The 20,945-nt window shown below is 44.4% G+C and overlaps 1 protein-coding gene and 1 pseudogene across 2 annotated transcripts; both read left to right on the forward strand.

Annotated features, from left to right (window-relative positions):
- Positions 1-1,426: 1,426 nt before the first annotated feature.
- Positions 1,427-2,158, forward strand: LOC306657502 (protein archease-like; annotated as a pseudogene). The gene is made up of 2 exons: positions 1,427-1,532; positions 1,612-2,158. The product of its transcript is annotated as a protein archease-like (transcript).
- Positions 2,159-4,084: 1,926 nt separating this feature from the next.
- LOC306657576 (schlafen family member 5-like) lies at positions 4,085-8,462 on the forward strand (the record flags this gene model as incomplete). Its single annotated transcript, XM_079133711.1, is given in 4 exon segments — positions 4,085-4,088; positions 6,223-6,612; positions 6,615-6,942; positions 7,128-8,462. Coding segments are annotated over 4 exon segments (1,533 nt in total). The 3' UTR covers positions 7,939-8,462.
- Positions 8,463-20,945: the final 12,483 nt, after the last annotated feature.

Below are 20,945 nucleotides of genomic sequence, written 5' to 3' on the forward strand. Positions count from 1 at the left end.
CACAAGTAGATGCCATTTACATTATTTAAGTAAAAAATCACTTATTGGAGATTTTGTAAGGAAACAATCATTTGTTTATCACTGCTGGAAGTTTAAGTTGGTCTAATCTCTTTGGAAAATGAGTCGAGCATTGTGTGGTATACTCATTTATTTATAAAATTCTACAATTCAATAATTTATCGAGAAAAATCCATACATGTGCATCAGAGGATATATATATTTGTAGATCTGCCCATGAATACTCATAAATCCACTATTTTTAATCGCTTTAAATAGGAAACAACCAAAACATCCATGACCACAAGAATGGATAAATATATTGTAGCATATTCACATGGCAGAGTGTTATTTATCATTGAGGATGGATGAATGTCAGCTCATGCAGCCCAGGCTGCGTCCAAGTAGTGTGTATGTTCTTTATCTCATGACCTTACTCAAGGATCTTCCTGATTCTTTCATTGATTATAAAATATTTCATAGTATTCCTCAACATAAATTTTCTTAATTGTACCCAACAACTCAAAAGACTGAAACAGAGGATCACAAGTTTGAGGCCAGCCTCAGCAACTTAGTGACACCTTGCCTCAAAATTAAAAAAAATTAAAAGGGCTAGGGATGTAGCTCATGGCAAAGTATCCCTGGGTTCAATTCCCAGTAAACACCCCCCGACACAAATTTCTTAATTTTAGCTGTTTTAATTGTAAGTATATTATGCACACAGAAAGAACAAAGAGCAAAGGTATAACTTAATAAGTATATAGTGAAACCTATCTGAATACACCAGGTGACATTTAAAAATAGAACTTTGCAAGTTCTATTTTTAACAGTCCTTTTTTTAAAAAAAAAATATAGTGAGTTGTCGATGGACACAATACATTTATTTATTTTTATGTGGTGCATAGGATCAAATATCAGGGTCTCATTAAGTTGCCAAGGGTCTCACTCGATTGCTGAGACTATCCTTGAAAATATGATCCTCCAGCCTCAGCCTCCTGAGTCTCTGGGATTACAGGCAAGGGCCAGCACTCCTGGCCTTTCTTCTGTTTTAAACAGCACTCTCTGCAGTATATACTTTTCTGCAGATAACTCAAATGTAGGATAGATTCCGAGTGGTAACAAGTGCTTATGAATTTAGACTTACATTGCCAAATTGAACTCCAAAAGGTAGCTCCAACTAAGCTTTCAGCAACATACTATCACATCAGAGTGTTTCTCTTTTAGAAGATTAGAATCATTTTGTTCTACCACAAAGAAAAAAAAGATAATATAAGACTATTTTGATGGTCATTATAAGAAATCAGTTCATTGATTTGGAAAGCATCGTTTACACAACAGTAAAATTTCTCATAGTTGAACATGAAATATCTCATCATTTATTCATCTTCTTTTCCATGTTCTATTATTTTAAAACAACATTGCGGCAATCCTGCGATCATGGCTCAGGAAGGGGAAGATGTTAGAGATTACAATTTGACTGAGGAGCAGAAGGCGATCAAGGCCAAGTATCCTCCAGTCAGTCGGAAGTACGAATGGTCTCGCTAAATTACATAGGGCCTCACTAAATTGCTGAGGCTGACCTGGAATTGTGATACTCCTGTCTTGGCTTCCCAGTCATGGGATTATAGATTTGCATCATACAGCAGATGTCCAGTTACATGCATGGGGAGATACTCTGGAGGAAGCATTTGAGCAGTGTGCAATGGCCATGTTTGGTTACATGACAGATACTGGGACTGTGGAACCCCTCCAAACGATAGAAGTAGAAACCCAAGGAGATGACTTACAGTCTCTTCTGTTTCACTTTTTGGACGAGTGGCTTTATAAGTTCAGTGCTGATGAATTCTTCATACCCCGGGTGGGGAGAAGAATTTTCATTGTCCAAGCACCCTCAGGGAACAGAAGTCAAAGCAATAACATATTCAGCAATGCAGGTCTATAATGAAGAGAAGCCAGAAGTTTTTGTGATAGTTGATATTTAAAATACCAAAAAAGAAAGAAAGAAAGAAAGAAAAGGAAAGAAAGACGAACTCCTATGAAGAACTTTTTTTCAAAATCCTCCTTTTTAGAAGATCAGTGTTTTGCTTTCTGTGGTATCTTGATAAATGGGCATTTATGCATCAGGAATTTTTAACTTAAAGTGTGACTTTCAGAAATAGAAAATCAGCAGAGCCTTGGTCTGTGTTCCCTACAAATTCAGACTTTGAAGAATTCTTCAGTGCTTGAGGGCAGCTCAAGTTCAAGGCCACTCTGGGCAACTTAGACCCTGTCTAAAAGATAAAAAATAATTCAGTTGGAAGAACACCAGTTCGGCATGTGTGAAGCCCATTAAAAATCAAAATGAAACATAGGAAATACTGTGTCTTTATCAAGAAAAAGCATTTGGGGAGATACATTTTTCTATTTAGTATCTAGAGCAAACTCTTTTTTCCCCCTTTTTTTTGGGGGGGGTGGGTAGGACAGTCTCCTTTCTAATGTCCTGTCCCATCCCCGCCACAGTTCCTTCAGGCATTCTGAAGCAAGTAGGTGGGCTTTAAACAGCATTCAGAAGTATATTTTTTGTAATGACAGTTTGCATGACAAAAGATAGTTGCCTCTAGTTCCTATAACATGGGTGTTGTAGCTCCAGTGGACTCACCTGTCCATAAGATTGTATTGTCTCTTTTTCTTTTGAGATATCATTATTCTTTCTTGACTTTTTTCTTTTTTTCTTTTATGCTGGGATGGAAGTCAGGGCCTTACTCATGTCTGGCAAATGCTGTACTACTGAGGAACACCTGAGCTCTTTGTTTTCTTTTTTTTTTTTTTTTTTTTTTGTATTCTTGGGAATTGAACACAGGGTCTCAGGCTATACCAAATTCTTTCCCACTAAGTTACACCTCTCAGCCCCCAGTTTTTTAATCTTTCATGTGTCCTTTTGTATCAGGGTGCAGCTGTTAGCTCAATGGCAATCAACATTTCTGTTACGAATTTAGAGTGGATTGTCTTTGAAAGTCTCAATAAACTTTCTCCTTTTTGAAAAAAAAAAAAAAAAACATTGCAGTATTTTTTAAACTTAACACTGAGAAAGAAAACATTGCCCATTAAACAATAAGTTGTATCCTGACTTCAGAGATATTGAGGTACATTTATAATGAATGAAATGTGGTATATCCCTCAATTGTTTTCAAAGTTGTATGCACATTGTTAGTACATATTAAAATTTTTTCCTAGAGTAGGATCCTTTTTATTTTTTTTTGGTATCAGGTATTGCACCCAGGGGCTCTTATGGACTGAGCCACATCCCCAGGCCTTTTTGATAGTTTATTTACACACGGGGCCTGGCTAAGTGGCTGAGGCTGGCTTTGAACTCATGATGCTTCTGCTTCAGCTGCCGAGACTGGAATTATGGCATGTACAACTGTACCCAGTTTAGACTAGGATTTTTTTAATACTAATTTCTGATTGTTAATTATTTACCTGTAGGATACGTTCTGAGTTTTAAAGCATACATTATGAAACTCAGACAACAATAAGGAGACTCAAAGCCTTAAAAACCCCAGACTCTGTAAGAGTTATTCCGTTCTCCAGGGAAAGACCATATGGTGCCTGTAGCATGCATTTAAGTTACTTATCTCATTTTCTCTGATGAACTCCTGCCTATTACTCTGTGATTAAAAATAAGGTATATGTTATGCCACTTCTAAACATTTTACTCAATAGTCTGATAAATGCAGAAAGCAAAGATAATTTTGAATTAACCTTCCTATATTTATGCATTTTTTGTACTTGCTTTTGTACATTGATTAATTATTCTAAAACAATGTTAAATCCCATCAGTAGTAAGCAATATCTTTAGTTTAATTGGATTGTTTTTGTTTTTTGTTTGTTTGTTTTTTGAGGCAAGTTCTCAATATGTTACCCAGGCTCACCTTGAACTGCTGGGACCAAGCCATCTTCCTGCCTCAGCCTCCAGAATAGCTGGGACTACAGGCATGTGCCCCAGGGCCCTGCTAATCCACTTTTACAGAAAATGACTACAGCATTTCTCTGAACCCAGACAAACTTTATTGGTGTGTTCATTTGCTTTCTGGACAATTGATGTACCATGGGTATCCCAAACTAAGCAGTAACAAAATATCTCTCTCATTCTGACAATCCTCTAATTCTTCTGTATAGTGTGCATATTATTATATATGACATATGATTTTTATAGTATTTGTTCCAAATGACAGGTAGGAAAGTCCTCCTCCATACCACCAACCGCAGAAATCTGGACTCATCCTTGACTCTTCTTTCCCCCTTAAATGCGAAGTTCAAATTTTGTGTATATTGATTTTTTTTCTTGGAAGAAAAAAAAGAAGATTCATAATTTTGGTTAGATTTCAAATTAGGGCTGTTACCCCCACACCAAATTTTAAGAATTACCAATTATATATGTAATAACATTATTTTAAACACACCCATACATACATATATATCCAAACCTTTTAAAATTTTTTTTGTTCTAATTAGTTGTACATGAAATTAGAATGGATTAATACATTTTGATAGAGCATACATAAACGGAGAATAATCTCTCATGTTTCTGATTATACATATTGTAGGATCACATCTGTCATGCAGTCATATACGTACATGCAGTAATAATGTCCGCTTCACTTTACTATCATTCCTTCCTCCATACTCCTTCCCCTCCTTTCACTCCTCTCTACCTAATGTAAAGTAACTCTAGTCCCCCCTTATTGTGAATTACCACCCGCACATCAGAAAAACATTTGTCCTTTGGTTTTTTGAGGTTTGGCTTATTTCACTTAGCATGGTGGTCTCTAACTCCATCCATTTACCAGCAAATGTCAGAATTTCATTCTTCTTTAAAGCTGAGTAATATTCCATTGTGCATATATATGTCACATTTTCTTTATCCATCCATTTGTTGAAGGGTACCCAGGTTGGTTTCTTGTTTGAGCTATAGTGAATTGAACTGCTGTAAACATTGATGTGACTGCATCACTTTAATATGTTGATTTGAAGTCCTTTCGATGAAAACCGAGGAGTTGAATAACTGGGTCAAATGGTGGTTCCATTCCAAGTTTTCTGAGGAACCTCTATACTGCTTTCCAGAATGGCTGCACCAATTTGCAGTCCCACCAGCAATGTCTGAGTGTGCCTTTTCCACCACATCCTCGCTGATACTTATTGGTGCTTGTATTCTTGATAATTGCATTCTGATTGGAGTCAGATGAAATCTCAGGATAGTTTTGACTTGCATTTCTCTAATTGTTAGAGATGTTGAACATATTTTCATATGTTTGTTGATCAATTGTACATCTGCTGTGTAGTGTCTGTTCAGTTCCTTAGCCCATTTATTGACTGGGTTCTTTATTTTTTGGTGCATATTCTTGTTGTTGTTCTTTATATTCCTAGAGAGTAATGCTTTATCTGAGGTGAATGTGGAAACGATTTTCTCCCACCCTGTAGACTCGCCTGTTCAGAAGTTATTTTTTAAAAGTTTATATACATGAAGTAGACGTTTTGTTGTAAAGTTCTATAAGTTTTAAAATATGTGTAGGTTTTTGTAACCACCACCACACTCAGATACAAAACAGCTCCATTCCGCCCAAAATAAAGCTCCTCCATGCTTCCCCCTTGTGGTCACACTCTCCCCAAACCCAGCCTCAGGCAACCACAGATCTGTTCTTCTTGCCTAGTTCTGCTTTGTGGAAAGTCCTTCAGTGAAACCACACAGTACTCAGCCTGTGCCAGGTGTTAAGATGGCACTCGAAGGCCTTCCTGCCCACTGTTGCCACCTGGTCTTTGGCCCTCACAAACCCCTTAGGGGAACTTCAGTGGGCCTTGCTGTTTCTTCGGCCTGTGCTTTGTTCATGCACCCCATTTTGATCATGTCACCACTCTCCACCCTCAGCTGACTGACTCCAAGTCACCCTTTGAGAGTCTGTTCAGCTGTCATACACTTCATGAAGACTTTCATATTGTGTCCCTTCCTGAACTCTCCCTGTCCTTGGTGTTCACATAATATTTTGTGGACTCTTTTCCGGTAGCTTTTATGACTTTGGGTCATAAATATTGTTTTCTCTATTGAAACAACATCATATTTTGTCCCCTGTGTATAAGCTAGTATTGACACATGGCGGGGCCCAAGTGTCAACTGGATCTAGTACACACATTGGTGATTATTCCTTCTCTGGGGATTCTCTAACTTACTCAAGTTCTTTCCTTATCCAGTGTTATCAGACAGACTGATGTATACTCCAGAAAGCATCTACAAGGAACTCTTCTCACAACATAAAGGACTCAGAGACCTAATCAATAGAGAAATGCGCCCTGTCTCTCAAGGGATCTTGATTTTTTCTCAAAGCTGGGCTGTGGATTTGGGTCTGAAAGCGAATCAGAATGTCATCTGTGATGCCCTTCTGATTTCCCAGAACAACACCCCCATCCTTTACACCGTGTTCAGGAGGTGGGATGTGTGGTGCAGGGGCTATTCTGTGAAGCTTGCCCATTCCTTGAAGCAGAGGCTGGTGGACACAGGGGGCTACACTGGCAGAGTGGGCATTGCTCCCTTGTTCTTCCTGCTGAATCCTGCTGGAACGTCAGTGAGCCATCAGAATTCAGAAGCACAATTTACCCTGAATCCTACAATGTTACCACCATCCAGTACGTAGAATCCCTGTTACAGTCCCTTGTGATCATCCTGCTTGGCTTCAAATCCTTTTTAAGTGAAGAGCTGGGCTCTGAGATTTGGAACCTGCTCACGGATCAACAGTATGAGTTGCTTTCAAAGAACCTTCACAAGACCAGAGAGCTGTTTGTTCACGGCTTACCTGGGTCAGGGAAGACCATTGTGGCTCTGAAGATCATGCAGAAGATCAGGAATGTGTTTGATTGTCAACCAGGTGACATTCTCTACATCTGTGAGAACCAGCCCCTGAAGAAATTCGTGAGGTACTCAATCTGAGTATATTCACATTCTTTTCTTGGGTTACTTTGGTGGGACTTTAAGTTTATGTGGTAAGGATTCTATTGCATTTACCAGGTCCATGAGAATCTAAGAATAGAGTTGGCTTCCTTTGTTTGATTGAAGAAATCTAACGGTGTGTTTTTGTTTTTGTTTTTTCTCACACTTTCAGGAATAAAAGCATGTGCAAGGCAGTGACCCGGAAAACCTTCATGAAACATGACTTTGAAGAGATTCAACACATCATCGTGGATGAAGCTCAGAATTTCCGCACCGAAGATGGGGACTGGTATAGGAAGGTCAAAACCATCACTCAGAGAAGAGAGGGTGGTCCAGGAATTCTCTGGATTTTTCTAGACTACTTTCAGACCAACCACTTGAGTTGCAGTGGCCTCCCTGCTCTCTCAGACCAGTTTCCAAGAGCAGAGCTCACCAGAGTGGTCCGCCATGCAGATGAAATAGCCCAATACCTACAAGCAGTGATGCACGAGGTCAGAGAAAATCCTCCACCTAATGTCCCTGCTGAGTCCCTGGTGATGCTCCACGAACCTAACTGGGCTCAGGGTGTTCCAGGCAATGTAGAAACTGTTGAGTACTTGGGCTTGGAGGAGACTGTGGTCTACGTAGCAGAGAAGTGCCAGCTTCTCTGGAGGAATGGTTACTTTCCCAGGGATGTTGCTGTGCTTTTCGCCAAAGCAACCGAAGTAGAAAAAAATAAAGATAAATTTCTAATGGCAATGAGGAAGAGAAAGATGTCTCAGCTCAACGGGGAAGTGGATCCATTCGTCCAGATCAGGGATGCATTGGGTGTTCTGACTGATGACACTGTGTTGGACAGCATCCATCGATTTTCAGGCCTCGAAAGAAACATTGTGTTTGGGATCATTCCACAGGCTACTGAGCCAGCCATTTTCAACAATCTTCTGTTCTGTCTGGCTTCCAGGGCAAGAAAGCATTTATATGTTCTAAGAGTTTTAAACTGACAGGAAGATGTCAGTCTTCAGTTAGGTAGATCTCATGTCGGTTAACCATGAAACTACTTGATCTGAGCATCGAAGCATCAGACATTTAATAAGCTCTTACTCATTCAGGCATGTGTTCTTTTAGGTATTGGAGGCTGGGGGTAGTGTGGCAAATAAGACCCATAAAAATCTTCCTTGGGGCAGGCAGTAAACAAATACAGATACAAGGAATTTCAGACAGAAATATGGGATATCAGAGAGGACCCTGAGACCCAGATATTGTGCATATGTGTGTGTGGAAGGAGGGGTTGGATATTCATGTTCAGGAAGTTCTCAGTGAGAGAAGAAGCCATCATGGGAAGATCTCTAATCTGTATGTCCCAGACAGAGTCAGGGATTATTTTTAGCACAATCATGTGCAGAAATGCTTAAGTATGGTGTGCAAGGAAAGTGAAGGATGGAGAGGGATAATGTGTCTGGCATCGTGGAGGCTGGGAATGGGCAGAGTGTTTCCCCATGTAAGATCACAAGTGACAAAGTATCATTTTGACTGCATTAAATTATTTTATTATTTTCACTTTGTCTTTCTATTAGTGTTTTGTTTTTTCCAGAAAGCAGGGTTTTATTCTGCAACATGGAGGAAAGATGCTTTGCCCACCTGCCCCAGATGTAAATTGTTACAGCTCAGATACTGACCAGAAATGCCCCTTGTGGATCCCATGCAGGGTTCTAAAGACAAACCAGAGTCTGAAAATTCTGAGCTTTCTTCCCATAAGCACACTCCTATCGTTATTTACAGAATTTACTTTTATGCTGGTATTGAAAATTATACTAAAAATTTATCACTAAACTTAATTATAATTTTACCCTCTTAAATTTCTTTGCTAAATATTGTCACTATCCTGACGACGTCATCTTCTTATTTTCTTGGTGCATACTGTGTCCTTATCTGTCTTTAGGTTTTGTGCACATTTCTTGGCACCTTGAGTGACTGTCTGCTCAGATTCACTCTCCAGTTTAGGCTGCCTGCCTGGTTTTCTGGACCCCAGATGCCTCAAGTTAGTGTTTTTTGATCTCTGTCTTTTAAAGTATGTTATGAATTCCTTTTGGCTGTTACAATCTCTGATCTTTTAGCTCTGCTTTAATATTATTCCTATGGTGAGCATTATCTTGTAAGATAAGATTGTCACATCACTGTTTATAGTAGGTAAATTCCCAACAGCTAAGCTATGAAATTAACCCAGGTGCCCTTCAGTAGATGAATGGAAAAAGAAAATGTGGTATATATACACAATAGAATGCTACTCAGCTGTAATGAAGAATGGCTTGAGGACACTTGCCAGCACATGGATTGATCTGGAGACTCTCATGCTAAGTATAATGAGCCAGTCTCTAAAAATCAAAAGCCGAATGTTATCTCTGGTATGTGGAAGCTAACCCACAATAAGAGGTGGGGATTAGGGGAAGAATAGAAGTTCAGTGGCTGGACAATGGGGAATGGAGGGAAGAGTAGAGGGATAGGAAAAGGAAAGACAGTGGAATGAATCTGACATAACTGCCCATGTACATACATGAAAACAGCCCAGAGAATCCCAGCACCATGTACATCCATTACAATGGGATTCTAACTAGAATAAGATATATTCCATGCTTGTATAAATATACCAAAATGAATTTTCTTGTCATGTATAACTTAAAAGAATCAATTTTAAACACGATTGCCACAATCCTCTAGGAAAACACTGTGTTTGCTTCAAATGATTGAAGACTTAAGAGGATGAATGTACTAGACACAAAGGTTGTATTTGGTTTTTCACATGAATTAAAAACCTATGAAACTATAAAGTAAACTAATATCATTATTCTGCTGAGTCATCAAGAGTTCAGCTGCTCTTTTAAAGGTCTTTGCTACAAAATGAAAAGAACTCATTTGCCATGGGTTCCCAGGAAACTCTCACAGCCTTTAAAGTAAAACAAATCCATATGTCTCAAAGAGACAGAAACTAAAAGATTCAGATAATTCTCTACGAAAAATTGCAAGACCTTTATATTTCCTAAGAATAAGGAAAGTTATATTTTTCACTGTAAGAAGTATGAACTTAAAGCTAGAATTGTTCATTTACAACAGGTAATTACAATAGTAAGAACTTCGCTTTTAAATTTATTCAGGTATATTCACAGGAAAGCATGGACTTAGTTGATTATGAAATGATCTACGGCTATGTTGGAATATATTACAAACCTCTTATTCTACCATTACCATTTCAGTGTAGGAAAAGTCTCTGGCTCCCACCAGAAACTAGGATAGGCAGTAATGACTATTTCAAAAGAAATTATCTTTGCAGGAAAAAAGTACCAGAAAAGGTTCAAGGAACAACACACTGGGAAACTATCAGCAGCGTCACAAATAGATAATTCCTTGTTTATTTTAAACTTCCTAAGCTGGGGGCAGTGGTACATGCCTGCAGTCCCAGTGATTCAGAGAGCTGAGGCAGGAGTACCCCAAGTTCAAGGCCAGCCCTGGAAAATAAGTAAGAACCTGTCTCAAAATTAAAAGGATTGGGGATGTAGCCCTCTGGTAGAGAGTGCCTCAGGGTTGCATCCCCAGTACCAAACCAAAACAAGCAAAGTATAAATCGAAGAGAAAAATTCTAAGATCCTGAAGGAAAAATGGGCGAAGAATGGGACAGGTAGAAAAGGAATTTAGTATACTTGCTGAACAAATGGAGACACCAATCATGATGGCAGAAATATCAAAAATGTTGACCCTCCTCAGATTTCAGAGCCTTATCGCATATTAAGAGTTAGAACTGGAGACTGGAGGTATAGCTTCAAGATAGAGTACATGCATAGCATGCCCAGGGTCCCAGGTTCAATCCCCAGCACATACAAAGAGAGTTAGATCCCCACATAGGCCAGATGCAGAAGCAAAGGCTATTCTACAAGGAGGTAGTCTATATATTAGAAAGTTGCACACCTCATCAGTGTGCACTGGCAGAGCCTGGGGAACAAGCACGACAATGTGCACTAAAGACCTGAAATGAGGGATCATTAAATCAAGCTTGATCTGGCTAAAATCACTGACACTCAGCTGGGAGTCAGTGTGTTGCCTTGGGAATGTAAACATCTGTCTAGGTTTGGTAAATTGAGGCCTGAACTCTGGCTCAGATTATATAGTTAATACATTTGAAAGCCCTAACTTCCCTGGCACTTGGTAGAGCTTCAGTACTCAAACTGGTGCCAGAAGACCAGTAGAAGCTGCCTCACTGGGAGATAAGTTAAATTTCAGAATCTCAAGACCCAACCCAGAACTTCTGAATCAGAATTTTACAAGATTGCCATATAATTCACAGGCACATTACACATTAAAATTTGAGAAGCGGGCTGAGGAGATAGCTCAGTCGGTAGAGTGCTTGCCTTGTAAGCACAAGGCCCTGGGTTCGATCCCCAGCACCGAAAAAAAAAAAAAAAAAAAAAAAAATTTGAGAAGCATTGTTCCAGAAGAATGAACCCCAAAACTCAGTGAGAATGCTGAAATGGGGCTAGTAGGTGCTACTTACCTTGAGACTACCCACTAGCCATAATCCCTGAGCAGTCCCTGAGGATGCATCTACTCCCAAAGGATTAAGACATGGATTGGTGAGGAGGACACTTGCTGGGCTGGGAGGCTAGCGAGAGCCAGGTTCTAAATTTCTTCCATGTGTTCATTGGCATTTTGATCCTAGTTACTCTAATCTGAATACTACCATATGTAGGATGGGCTTTTCTGGTGGGTTTTGTTATCTTCTGGGTCCAAGTAATTAGGTCTTGGCCAATAGCCTAGGCTTCTAAGTGTCAATTGTCTTAGGAGTAATGGAAAGTTAATAGTTGATTACTGCCTAGGGTGCCCCATTAGTCCCTCTGCAGAGCCCTGTTTTAATCCCAGCTATTTGCTAAACTGCTCCACTTTCTTTGCCAGCAGAGATGATTGGAATATGCAACAGAAAGTAACCCCAACTGAAAGACCCTAAAATAGGGAAGTTCTTTCCTGTGTACCTGGAGGTGCTGGTGCTATGGGAGAACTGAATGAGGGACTACTGTTCACACCTCTGCGGGCAACCTGAAGCTTGAAGATCTGAAAATAGGAAGTAAAAAAAAAGAAAAAAGGAAAAAGAAAGAAATGAACTTCTTGAATTATGTTCACATTTTGACGGTGTCATTGGAACGGTGCCTGCAGCCATATCATGATGGTGAGGCTGCCCTGAGAGACCCCATGCAGATGTGTCCCCAGATGGTGCACTTCTGTCTGGGCCTCTGATGGCTTCTGGGAAAGTAGCTTCCACCTAAATTTGTAGAGAACATTGAAGAGTTTCATTCAAAACAGGTATCAAACCTTTATAAATCAGAGAGAGGGGGCAGGGGTCATGGCTCAGTGATAAATTGCCAAGCATGTGTGAGGAATTGGGTCTGATTCTTAGCACCACATAAAAAAAATAAAGATATTATGTCCATCTACAGCAGAAATATTTTTTAAAAAACTCAGATAGAGAGAAAATGTCCAAAGAATAGGGTATTTATTTATTTGGGAACAGCAAAGCCTAGCAATGGGAACTCGTGAGCCATGTGAACAATAAGCAGATTCAAAGAGGTGGAGGGGAGGGAGATTTTTAAATACAAAACAGGATTACAGCAAACACTTTGAAATAATAGTCCTTGATCACAAATGATTAATAACAAGAATGGCATCAGTCTGAGATTGGACAGATGGTTGCTGAGCACATGTCCTGGCAGAAGTATTCTTCATATGAGGTTGGGGTGGCCTCTTGCATGTCCTAGGTTTTGGCAGAGTCTTTTGTGATAGTTACTACCAGGCAAACATGCAGAAGAATGCTTCCCTTGCAATCTCCCAGCTGGGGTTACTTTTTGGTTTTGTTGTTAGGGTTGTTGACACAGTGACTCCATTTTGATTGTGTCAACTTAGATATTTCTTTCACACAGGAATACACCAGGTTAACAGGATGGAGCCAGTGAGGCAGCACCTGGCCAGCACTTCTCAAGAGTGCATATCAGTCACCTGGGAGATGTGGTTGCAATGCGGATTCTGACTCAGCAGATTTGGGATCCAACCAGTTCTAGGAGAAAGGAACTATTCTAGACCCTTTTTACTCACAGTGAGGTCTGTAGACGGGCATCGGCTGCATTACCTGAAATAATTTTTCACACCTATAATAGGAAGAAGAATCACTTTACAAAGTAATTCACAATAAGCTCTCTAGAAATCCTGCAGGCTTTTAAAAAATATAAATGTTACAATGAAGGGGGGGATCTTTTTGGGACTGCATCATTTTGGGGTCTTCTGGGGATTACATCATGAACCCCATTGGAGCTCATTATTTAATATTTAAATCAGAGAACATTATTATCTTCTTGACTTAAAGCTTTATACAATGTCACAATCTTAGTTGCTCTCTTTTTTTCTTTTAAACAGCAGCTTCTAGAGTAGATGGAATGGCTTGAATGTAAAAGGGTGACAAACATCAAAACAATAAACAAGTTAAGAGCATCATCCCTACTATGTCAATGAAGATTCTGAATCCACTAGAAATAGAAAAGCATCCTCTGAATGGTGAGCTTGGATCCTAAGTCTTAATGCCCTTTCAGGTTTGAACGGGTACATTGGCTAGTTTTCTGATATTGTTGGTTATGTGTTTGATTGTTATCAGTCCCAGGAAAGGACTAAGGATATTAGCAAGAAGTAAGCAGTGGCAGCACATCACAGTGTTGATCGTAGAGGATGAACAGTCCATTTGTCCTGTTGGTTAGTTTATCTTTCACTCTGCATTGCTCAGCCAGCCCCCAAGTGCCTAAAGCAAGGCCGATGTTCCCTCCAGCATTGGACATGCCCAGGGTAGTCAGCATCCAGAGTGAGCACACCAGGGACACACCAGGGTATCCCTCTGATCCTCAAAATTCTCTGGTGTTTCCTTCTTCCTCATGGTCAGCTGAAGGGTTGCAAATTAAGGGTAAATCTGCAAAAGAATGCACATGAGAATATGAGATTCTATTTTCAGAATGTCCCAAAACAGCTCAAAAGGAACAAACTATTGCATAATGTATATCTGTGTATGTGTATATACATATATTGACATATTGGGTGACACTGTTAAGAAGAGTAAAAAATTGTGGACTTTGCTCCATGTGTGTGTGGCAGAGGTGGGGGATACCCCAGGAGGATTATACTACACAGATTTATCTCAATGTAACTTGAAACAAATTTGAAAACAGTCTATCATTTCATGAGCCTGAACCATAATTTCATGCCTTGCCTTATGATCTTCCATATATTATCATTTCATCTAAAAATATGAGTAAATCTCAACTCCCTGCCTCACACGTCAATTGTGCTCCAAAGGTGCATTTCTAAGTGTTTCATTTTAATCCTCATACATTTCTCATGGAAATCATGCCGAATGCCTACCTGGCTCCCAGATTGAGGTAGTGCTCAACACCTTAAATTACCCATGGCTTACCACGCTCACCATCTTTATTTTATAAGATGCAAAACCAAGGTTTTGCCTCTCCTCACACTACCCATTAGCAAGACAAAACTTGCTCACTTAATTTTTCCTTTCTTGATAATGTCTGGAAGAAGTCAATGTCAGGCTAAATTTGGTACATCTAGGAATATATTTTTTCAAGAGGCTTTTTTGCCCAAGTCTAGGTGGGTGGATCTGGCCAGTCTGACTGTCCCCAGATTGCTGCAGTGTACCTGGGTCTCAATGGCTGCCCAGAAGCTCAGAGCCCAGAGGCCCAATGCCCAGACAGCCCTGCCTCTGGAAGCACTAAACAAGTTGACAGCATAATCCCTACTAATCCCAGAGTCCCATTCAGGGAGGAGTGGGTGTGTGGGGGAAGGGGACAGGGTGGGAAGCTCAGGAGAAAGGACCAGAAGATGCTCTCAGGGCTGGGCTCCCAGAGCAACCAGAGATCTTCTCCAGCTTGCGCAACAGGGTCAAGATCCAGACCAGGCCAGCAGCCCCCAGGCTCTGCCGGCCCCTCACCAGGGGGCTGGACCCACTTAGCCCAGCCTACTGCGTGGGGTGAGGACTGCAGCCTATATTTAAATACTCACTTGCTTTCCTTGGATGAGGTCCCTGAGTTAGCACCACAACTCCTCTAGGGCCCAGAAGGGCTGCTGGCTGGTCCTGGGGATGAAAGGCAGGTGGCAGGGGGTGGACGCTGGTGAGGCGACTCTGATGGAGAATGCACAACTTGCAGCTCCTGCTCTCTTCGGTGGCTCAGCAGCAGCCTCAGGTGGAGTCACTGCAGCAGCATCATGGACTGGCCGTGTCTAGTGGCAACAGCAGCAAGGTGCAGCTGCTTTGGGTGCAGGGTATCAGGCTTGTGAGGTGGGAGTTGAGCATTAGCAAGGGGTGGCTGTGGAGGTGTCGCGTCCAGCCACTGTTTGGGACACGCTCCAGCATGGTCATGGTGGCAGTGGAAGATTCCTGAAGCAGTGGTAGTGGCAACAGAGACATGCAGTCACGAGAGTTTTCAGCCTGCTGTGCTGACAGGAGTCCCCATGCAGTTGCAATACCGTTGGCCTCTACTACTGAGTGTCTCATGGGGGCGTCATGTTGGAGTTGGTGACGGCACCCTGAGCCCCAGAGTCTGGCCGTGGCAGCAGCAACACTCAGCTGCACAGCTGCATGGGCGTCGGGCATCGGGAATAGGGCATCAGGGTCCAGGTGTGGGGTGGAGCGCGTTGACCTTGGGGCCTGGGTGGGCAGCATCCGCATCCAGCGGGGGTTTGGGAGTCCCGCTACTTCGCGGTGGCGGTGGCACCAGTAGAGTCCGGAAACGGGGTGGCGGCAACAGAGGCGTCCACCCCAGAATGTCTTCATCCGCAGCAGTGACAGGAGTCCTGCGGTGAAGGTGGCATCTGGTGACCATGTGGGGAGTCCAGTGACTGCAGCAAGGAGCCCCAGTCTGGCTGCGGCGATGAGGGCGTGGGGCAGTGGGCTTCAGAGCCAGTTGGCAACCAGTAGCTGGGATGGCCTCCATGGTGGGGGCTCCTGGCCCTCGGTCTTGCTCCTGGCAGAGCCACCCTGCTCAGGAAGCAGGACGCGGGAGGCAATGGTACCCAGACAGCTGCCCAGGACCTTATGCTGCCCACGTGGGCCTCGCCTGGTAGTGGCCTTGGGCCCAGAGGGCGGCTGCTCGCCCCATCCCCCACACGGCCTCTGCAGGGACACTAGGCCATCCGCCAGGTGGGGCGGCCTGGGGAGAGGAAGTCCACCTCCCTAGCCATACCCTACAGGGGCTGTGGGGACGGAGCGCAGGACCTAGGAATCGTCATCCTCAGAGCGCATTTCTGCGGCAGAGGGCGGCAGAAGACCAAGACCGAGGCTCCTCGCCTTCGGGCTCCCTCTGCCGCCCACGCCCTCCACCCTCCTCCCGCCACAGAGAAGCGCTTGGAGGCTGAAGATTTGCAAGGCCCCCACCCCCGCGCTCTGCCCCCACAGCCCGGGGAGATGCGGCTGGGGAGGGTGGTGTCCTCTCCACAGGCTGCCCCAGATGGCCTCTGGCCCAGTCCCCCTGCAGAGGCCGCAACCCAGGGAGGGGCAGGGTGAACCAGGGGTGGGGCGAGCAGCCACCCCCTGGGCTCAAGGCCAGTGCCAGGCGCAGCCGGCCTGGGCAGCATAAGGTCCTCAGAAGCTGTCTGGGTACCGAAGCCTCCCGGGTCCCGCTTCCTGAGCAGGCAGGCTCTGCCAGGAAGACCAGTGGCCTGGAGCAGCCACCACAGAGGCCACCCCAGCCTCCAGTTGGCCTCTGACTCTGATCCCTGCTGCCCCAAGCTGTCGCCGTCGTAGCCACCGGAGCTCCACGCTGTGGCCACTGGAGTCCCCACATGGCCACCTGCAATGCCACCACCACCACTGCACTATAACTGGACTCCCAACACCACCAAGGATGAGGACACTCTTAACTGGACGCCTCGCCTTCCACTGCCGCCTCCAGGCTCCTCAGTTGCCTTTGCCACCGCTGCCCTAACAGGACTCCAAACACCCACGCCTCCACAGGCGCCCAAGGCCAAGGCTGGACTGCCCTTCACCTCTTCCTGTGGCCGTCCTTAAAGCCTGAGGCCAAGTCTCCATGCTGCCACTGTACAACTTGACTCCCAAACTGCCTTCGGACCAGGAGGCTCACTGATGTAGTCTTCCCCGCAGATCCAGGCCTCTGCTCCCGCATCCCGACGCTGCCCATGCTTGCTGGCCACCTCCAATGTGGATCAACGCTGTGAAACACTGCTGAGGAATGCTGACCGTGGCCGCTATCCACTTCCACCCCTGCCCCACAGGCCTCTGCAGGGCCGCCTGCACCTTCAGTCTTGCGGATGGTGGAGGCGTCCCCTCCCTTGACACTGCCTCTTCTCCCTGCCAGGGGATTAAGTCACTGACTGTGTTAAGGCTCTCATGACTGAATCGCTTCACCTCTAAGCCTCCTTCCTCCCACGCAGGACCCATGTGCTCCAGCCTCAGCTACATAGTGCTGGTGGTGGCACAGCCTGTGAATGGATGAGTACTTTTAGGTCCATATAAAAGCTTGTTACTAAAAATACTTACGATGCATCCCAAACAATGAAAAACACTAAAATAAAATAAAATCACAAAAATAAAATAGACAATTACACAGGGGGCGGCCAGGATAGCTGTGATAGGGGATACACCACTGGGTAATGCTCAGAGCTCCCATGTGGAGATGCCACAGAGGAATTTGGAACGAGGACATCAGGAAAATGTTCCAGGAGAAGTGGAGGGGTGCTGCCTCATAGTTTCTGCACACCCCGCCTCTGGCATTTCAGTGCCTGAAATTTATGCTGCTGTCAAAAAAGCTGAGTCTCTTGGAAAGGATGGGATGGCAGCTTGGATCACCATCTATACCAACCTGAAGTTAGTGTTCAAAGTCCTCTGGCCTGCTTAGTGGCAGCTGAGCTGCCTCCTCCTCCTGAAGGGTCACAGTGGCCACTGGTGGTTCAGTCTCTCCTGGAGTTGGGCCAACCTCCAGTTTTGAGGGCTCTTCTTCCTCCATCACAGGGAATTTGGTAATATGCTGCCTGAAAAGGAAGCAGGTAAACTGGGCCACTGCTGCTGGAGGCAGATCTGTCACTGGAGGTGGTGCTAGAGCTGCAGGAGAAACACCCCTACACGACTGCCTTTCCCTGCGCCTTTCCCAGTTCACACTGCCTTGAGAATAGCCCTGCCCCTCTCCCCACAAAGGACATCTTCCCAAATGAGGGTCCACCAGCTGCATGATATCACGCTTGTATGGGTTGACATCAGATGCCAGATCCCAGTGACGCCAGCACACATTCCTCTGTACACACCTTCAGTCACCACCACAGGCCTGTCCTCAGAAGGCTCAGATGCACTGGGATCTGCGATTTCCTGCTGTGTAAGGGGTCTCGGGATGTGGAAGTTCACCTCTGATTCAGGCATGAGAGCAACTGGGAGGTCCTGAGAAGCTTCAGGTTGTCCAGTCCTGGGACCTCAGGACATCTTCTGAACAGAGGTACAGCTGCATTCAATGCTGGAGCAGAGGGCAAGGTGGAGTTTGGAGTGAGATAGGGAGCCATAAGGGGCTGGACCTCTCCTTTCAAGGAAACTGGCAAGGTCTCTTGCATGGTGGGCTTCCCAAAGAGTGGCCAGGCACGTCACATACAGCACAGGAAAGGTGGCAAACCAGGGAGGCACGGGTGTGGGTAGGGAACTCCCCACACTTGCTGTCCAGTCTCTGTAGAAAATAGTGTGGACAATGATATGTGGGACTGGCTGTGATGGGGAGGGATCCAGATTTCCACCACAACTCATTACGTTCCTTCTACAAGTTTAGCCCCAGACCTCGGGCTTCTGCAGGGAATCTTGTGCCCCTCATTTGTGCCCCTCATCTGCCTAGATACCTGGTGGGCTTGACTAACTTTCTGACAATAATGAAGCTGAAGAGGGCTGGGAGGTCTGTCTGCACTGCCTCCTAAATGACAGGCCAAGGACCTGCCAATGGTATGTGCTTCACATATATTTAAACCATGAATGTACCCAACCACCTACTGCCTAGCCACCTCAGGGTCAGGACCCTCTCTGTTCACCCCCGGGATCCCAGTTCTGGCAACATGCAGGTCAGGAACCCTCCCAGATGCAATGCACAGACTCCTTCCCAAATGTGAAAACTGCTTTTCCTGAGGCCTTGGAGTACTGACGCTAGAGGCAGAGAACTTTCTCCTTTGTGGGGACAGGCCCACAGGGCAGGCCAGAGCCCTTGGCAGTCTGCTCCACATGACCAGGCCTGAGGCAAACACTCCTAGGCCTCATCCTGCTTGGGTTTCTAAACTCCCAGGCAGGTTCTCCTCTGAAAACCCTACTTTCCACAGAGCTGACTGAAGTGCACAGTGATGCCTGAGATCCCAACACCAAGCCAGGAGATGGCCATGAGCCAGAGCTTGGGGGTGACACACACCTTTTACAGAAGAGCTCTAGCACCTTCTGGGTACTGGTCCAATTTTGGTAGGAGTACAAAACTCCTGGACACAGGAGATGTTTTCCTTCTACAGGGCAGGCAGCAGGCCATTCTCAAGCTCCTGCAGGACAAGTGAGTGTCAAGGTTCCACTCACAGGACACATCAGCTCTTGAATCTTTATTATCCTCACCCTAGGTTTGGGGAATCCAGGAGGGACATGAAAACAGTGGCCATCTGCAAAATGAATCACTGTCGTACAGACAAGAAAAAATAAAACAGATTTTCCCTCTATATTCTCAGGGGATCTCTCTCTCTCTCTCTCTCTCTCTCTCTCTCTCTCTTATACACACGCACACACACACACACGCACACATGTTGAAGGTCTGGGGCCATTGAAAGGGGAACATGAGTGCTGAGCTATAGTATGGTCACATGCAGTGACATGTCTTATCTCACCTCTGGTTTCCGTGGGAAAAATTGCAAGAGTCACTGGGACCCAGGGCTCACCCAGCACCTCCACACTCCAGAGACACCCCCATTCAGGGCTTCACTGAGACCTGAGCATACACAGATCAATAGACAACAAGAACTCGTACCTCTGGGTTTGCTGTCTCAACACCAGTGAGCAGACTGGGACTGTATCTGGACAGTGGCTGCCTAGGTACTTGGGTCCCAAGTCCAGTGTGATCCATTACCAAGGAAGTGACCTCATTTCCTTGTGAGGTCACTTCCCTTGGGGCCTCCTAACCTGAGTCCCTTTCTCACATAAGATGGTTCCCAAGGTCTGCTGGGATGTGGGCTATTTCTTTCTTCCCATGACACATGCACATGTGGACACAGTTACATGAACACACCCTGAATCAGATCCCCAGACAGGCCTGGGTATAGCCAGCTGCGCTGCTTTGGGGACATAGAGCGTGGCTCAGAACCATCCCCTCCTTCTGGTTGTGTGTTTGACCCTGAAGAAGTCACTGTGCCTTGCAGGGCCTCCATAGCTTCCCAACACGTTCACCAGGGATCATTCCAGCATCTGCTTTTGAGGTTGTCACCCAGTGTATGTGCCCATACATACATGGCCTCCCTGACAAACCTAGATTTCCCATGTGCTGATTTTGCCTTACTGGCACATGACCTATCAGGAATGGCTTCCCTCACCTCACCTCACCATAGCAGCTTCACCCAAGCATCTGGATTTACACAGCTGAAAATTTTGAAGCATAGCACTATATGATGTCTCTCAAGATAAATAGGTTCTCTCATCAACAAATATGGAAATGAGATAAAATTCTACAAGAATACAAAAATGTAGAAACTGAGCAGACCTAACAAAATAGTTATTAAAACGTAAGCATGGTGTTTTTTGACCCAAAAAAATATATCCTAAAAAATTTCTAAAGGACACCATCCTTACTCTTCCTTGAATTGCTTCTATCCATCACAAAGATGCCATGTCCTTAATGACTGATTGATTTAATTTCTTCAAATGTGAATGAAATGTCTTAAATTAAGAAGTCCAGAGGAAGGGCAGGGGGCG

Source organism: Sciurus vulgaris, assembly GCF_902686455.1.
Source record: "Sciurus vulgaris genome assembly, chromosome: 3".
Lineage (NCBI taxonomy): Eukaryota > Metazoa > Chordata > Mammalia > Rodentia > Sciuridae > Sciurus > Sciurus vulgaris.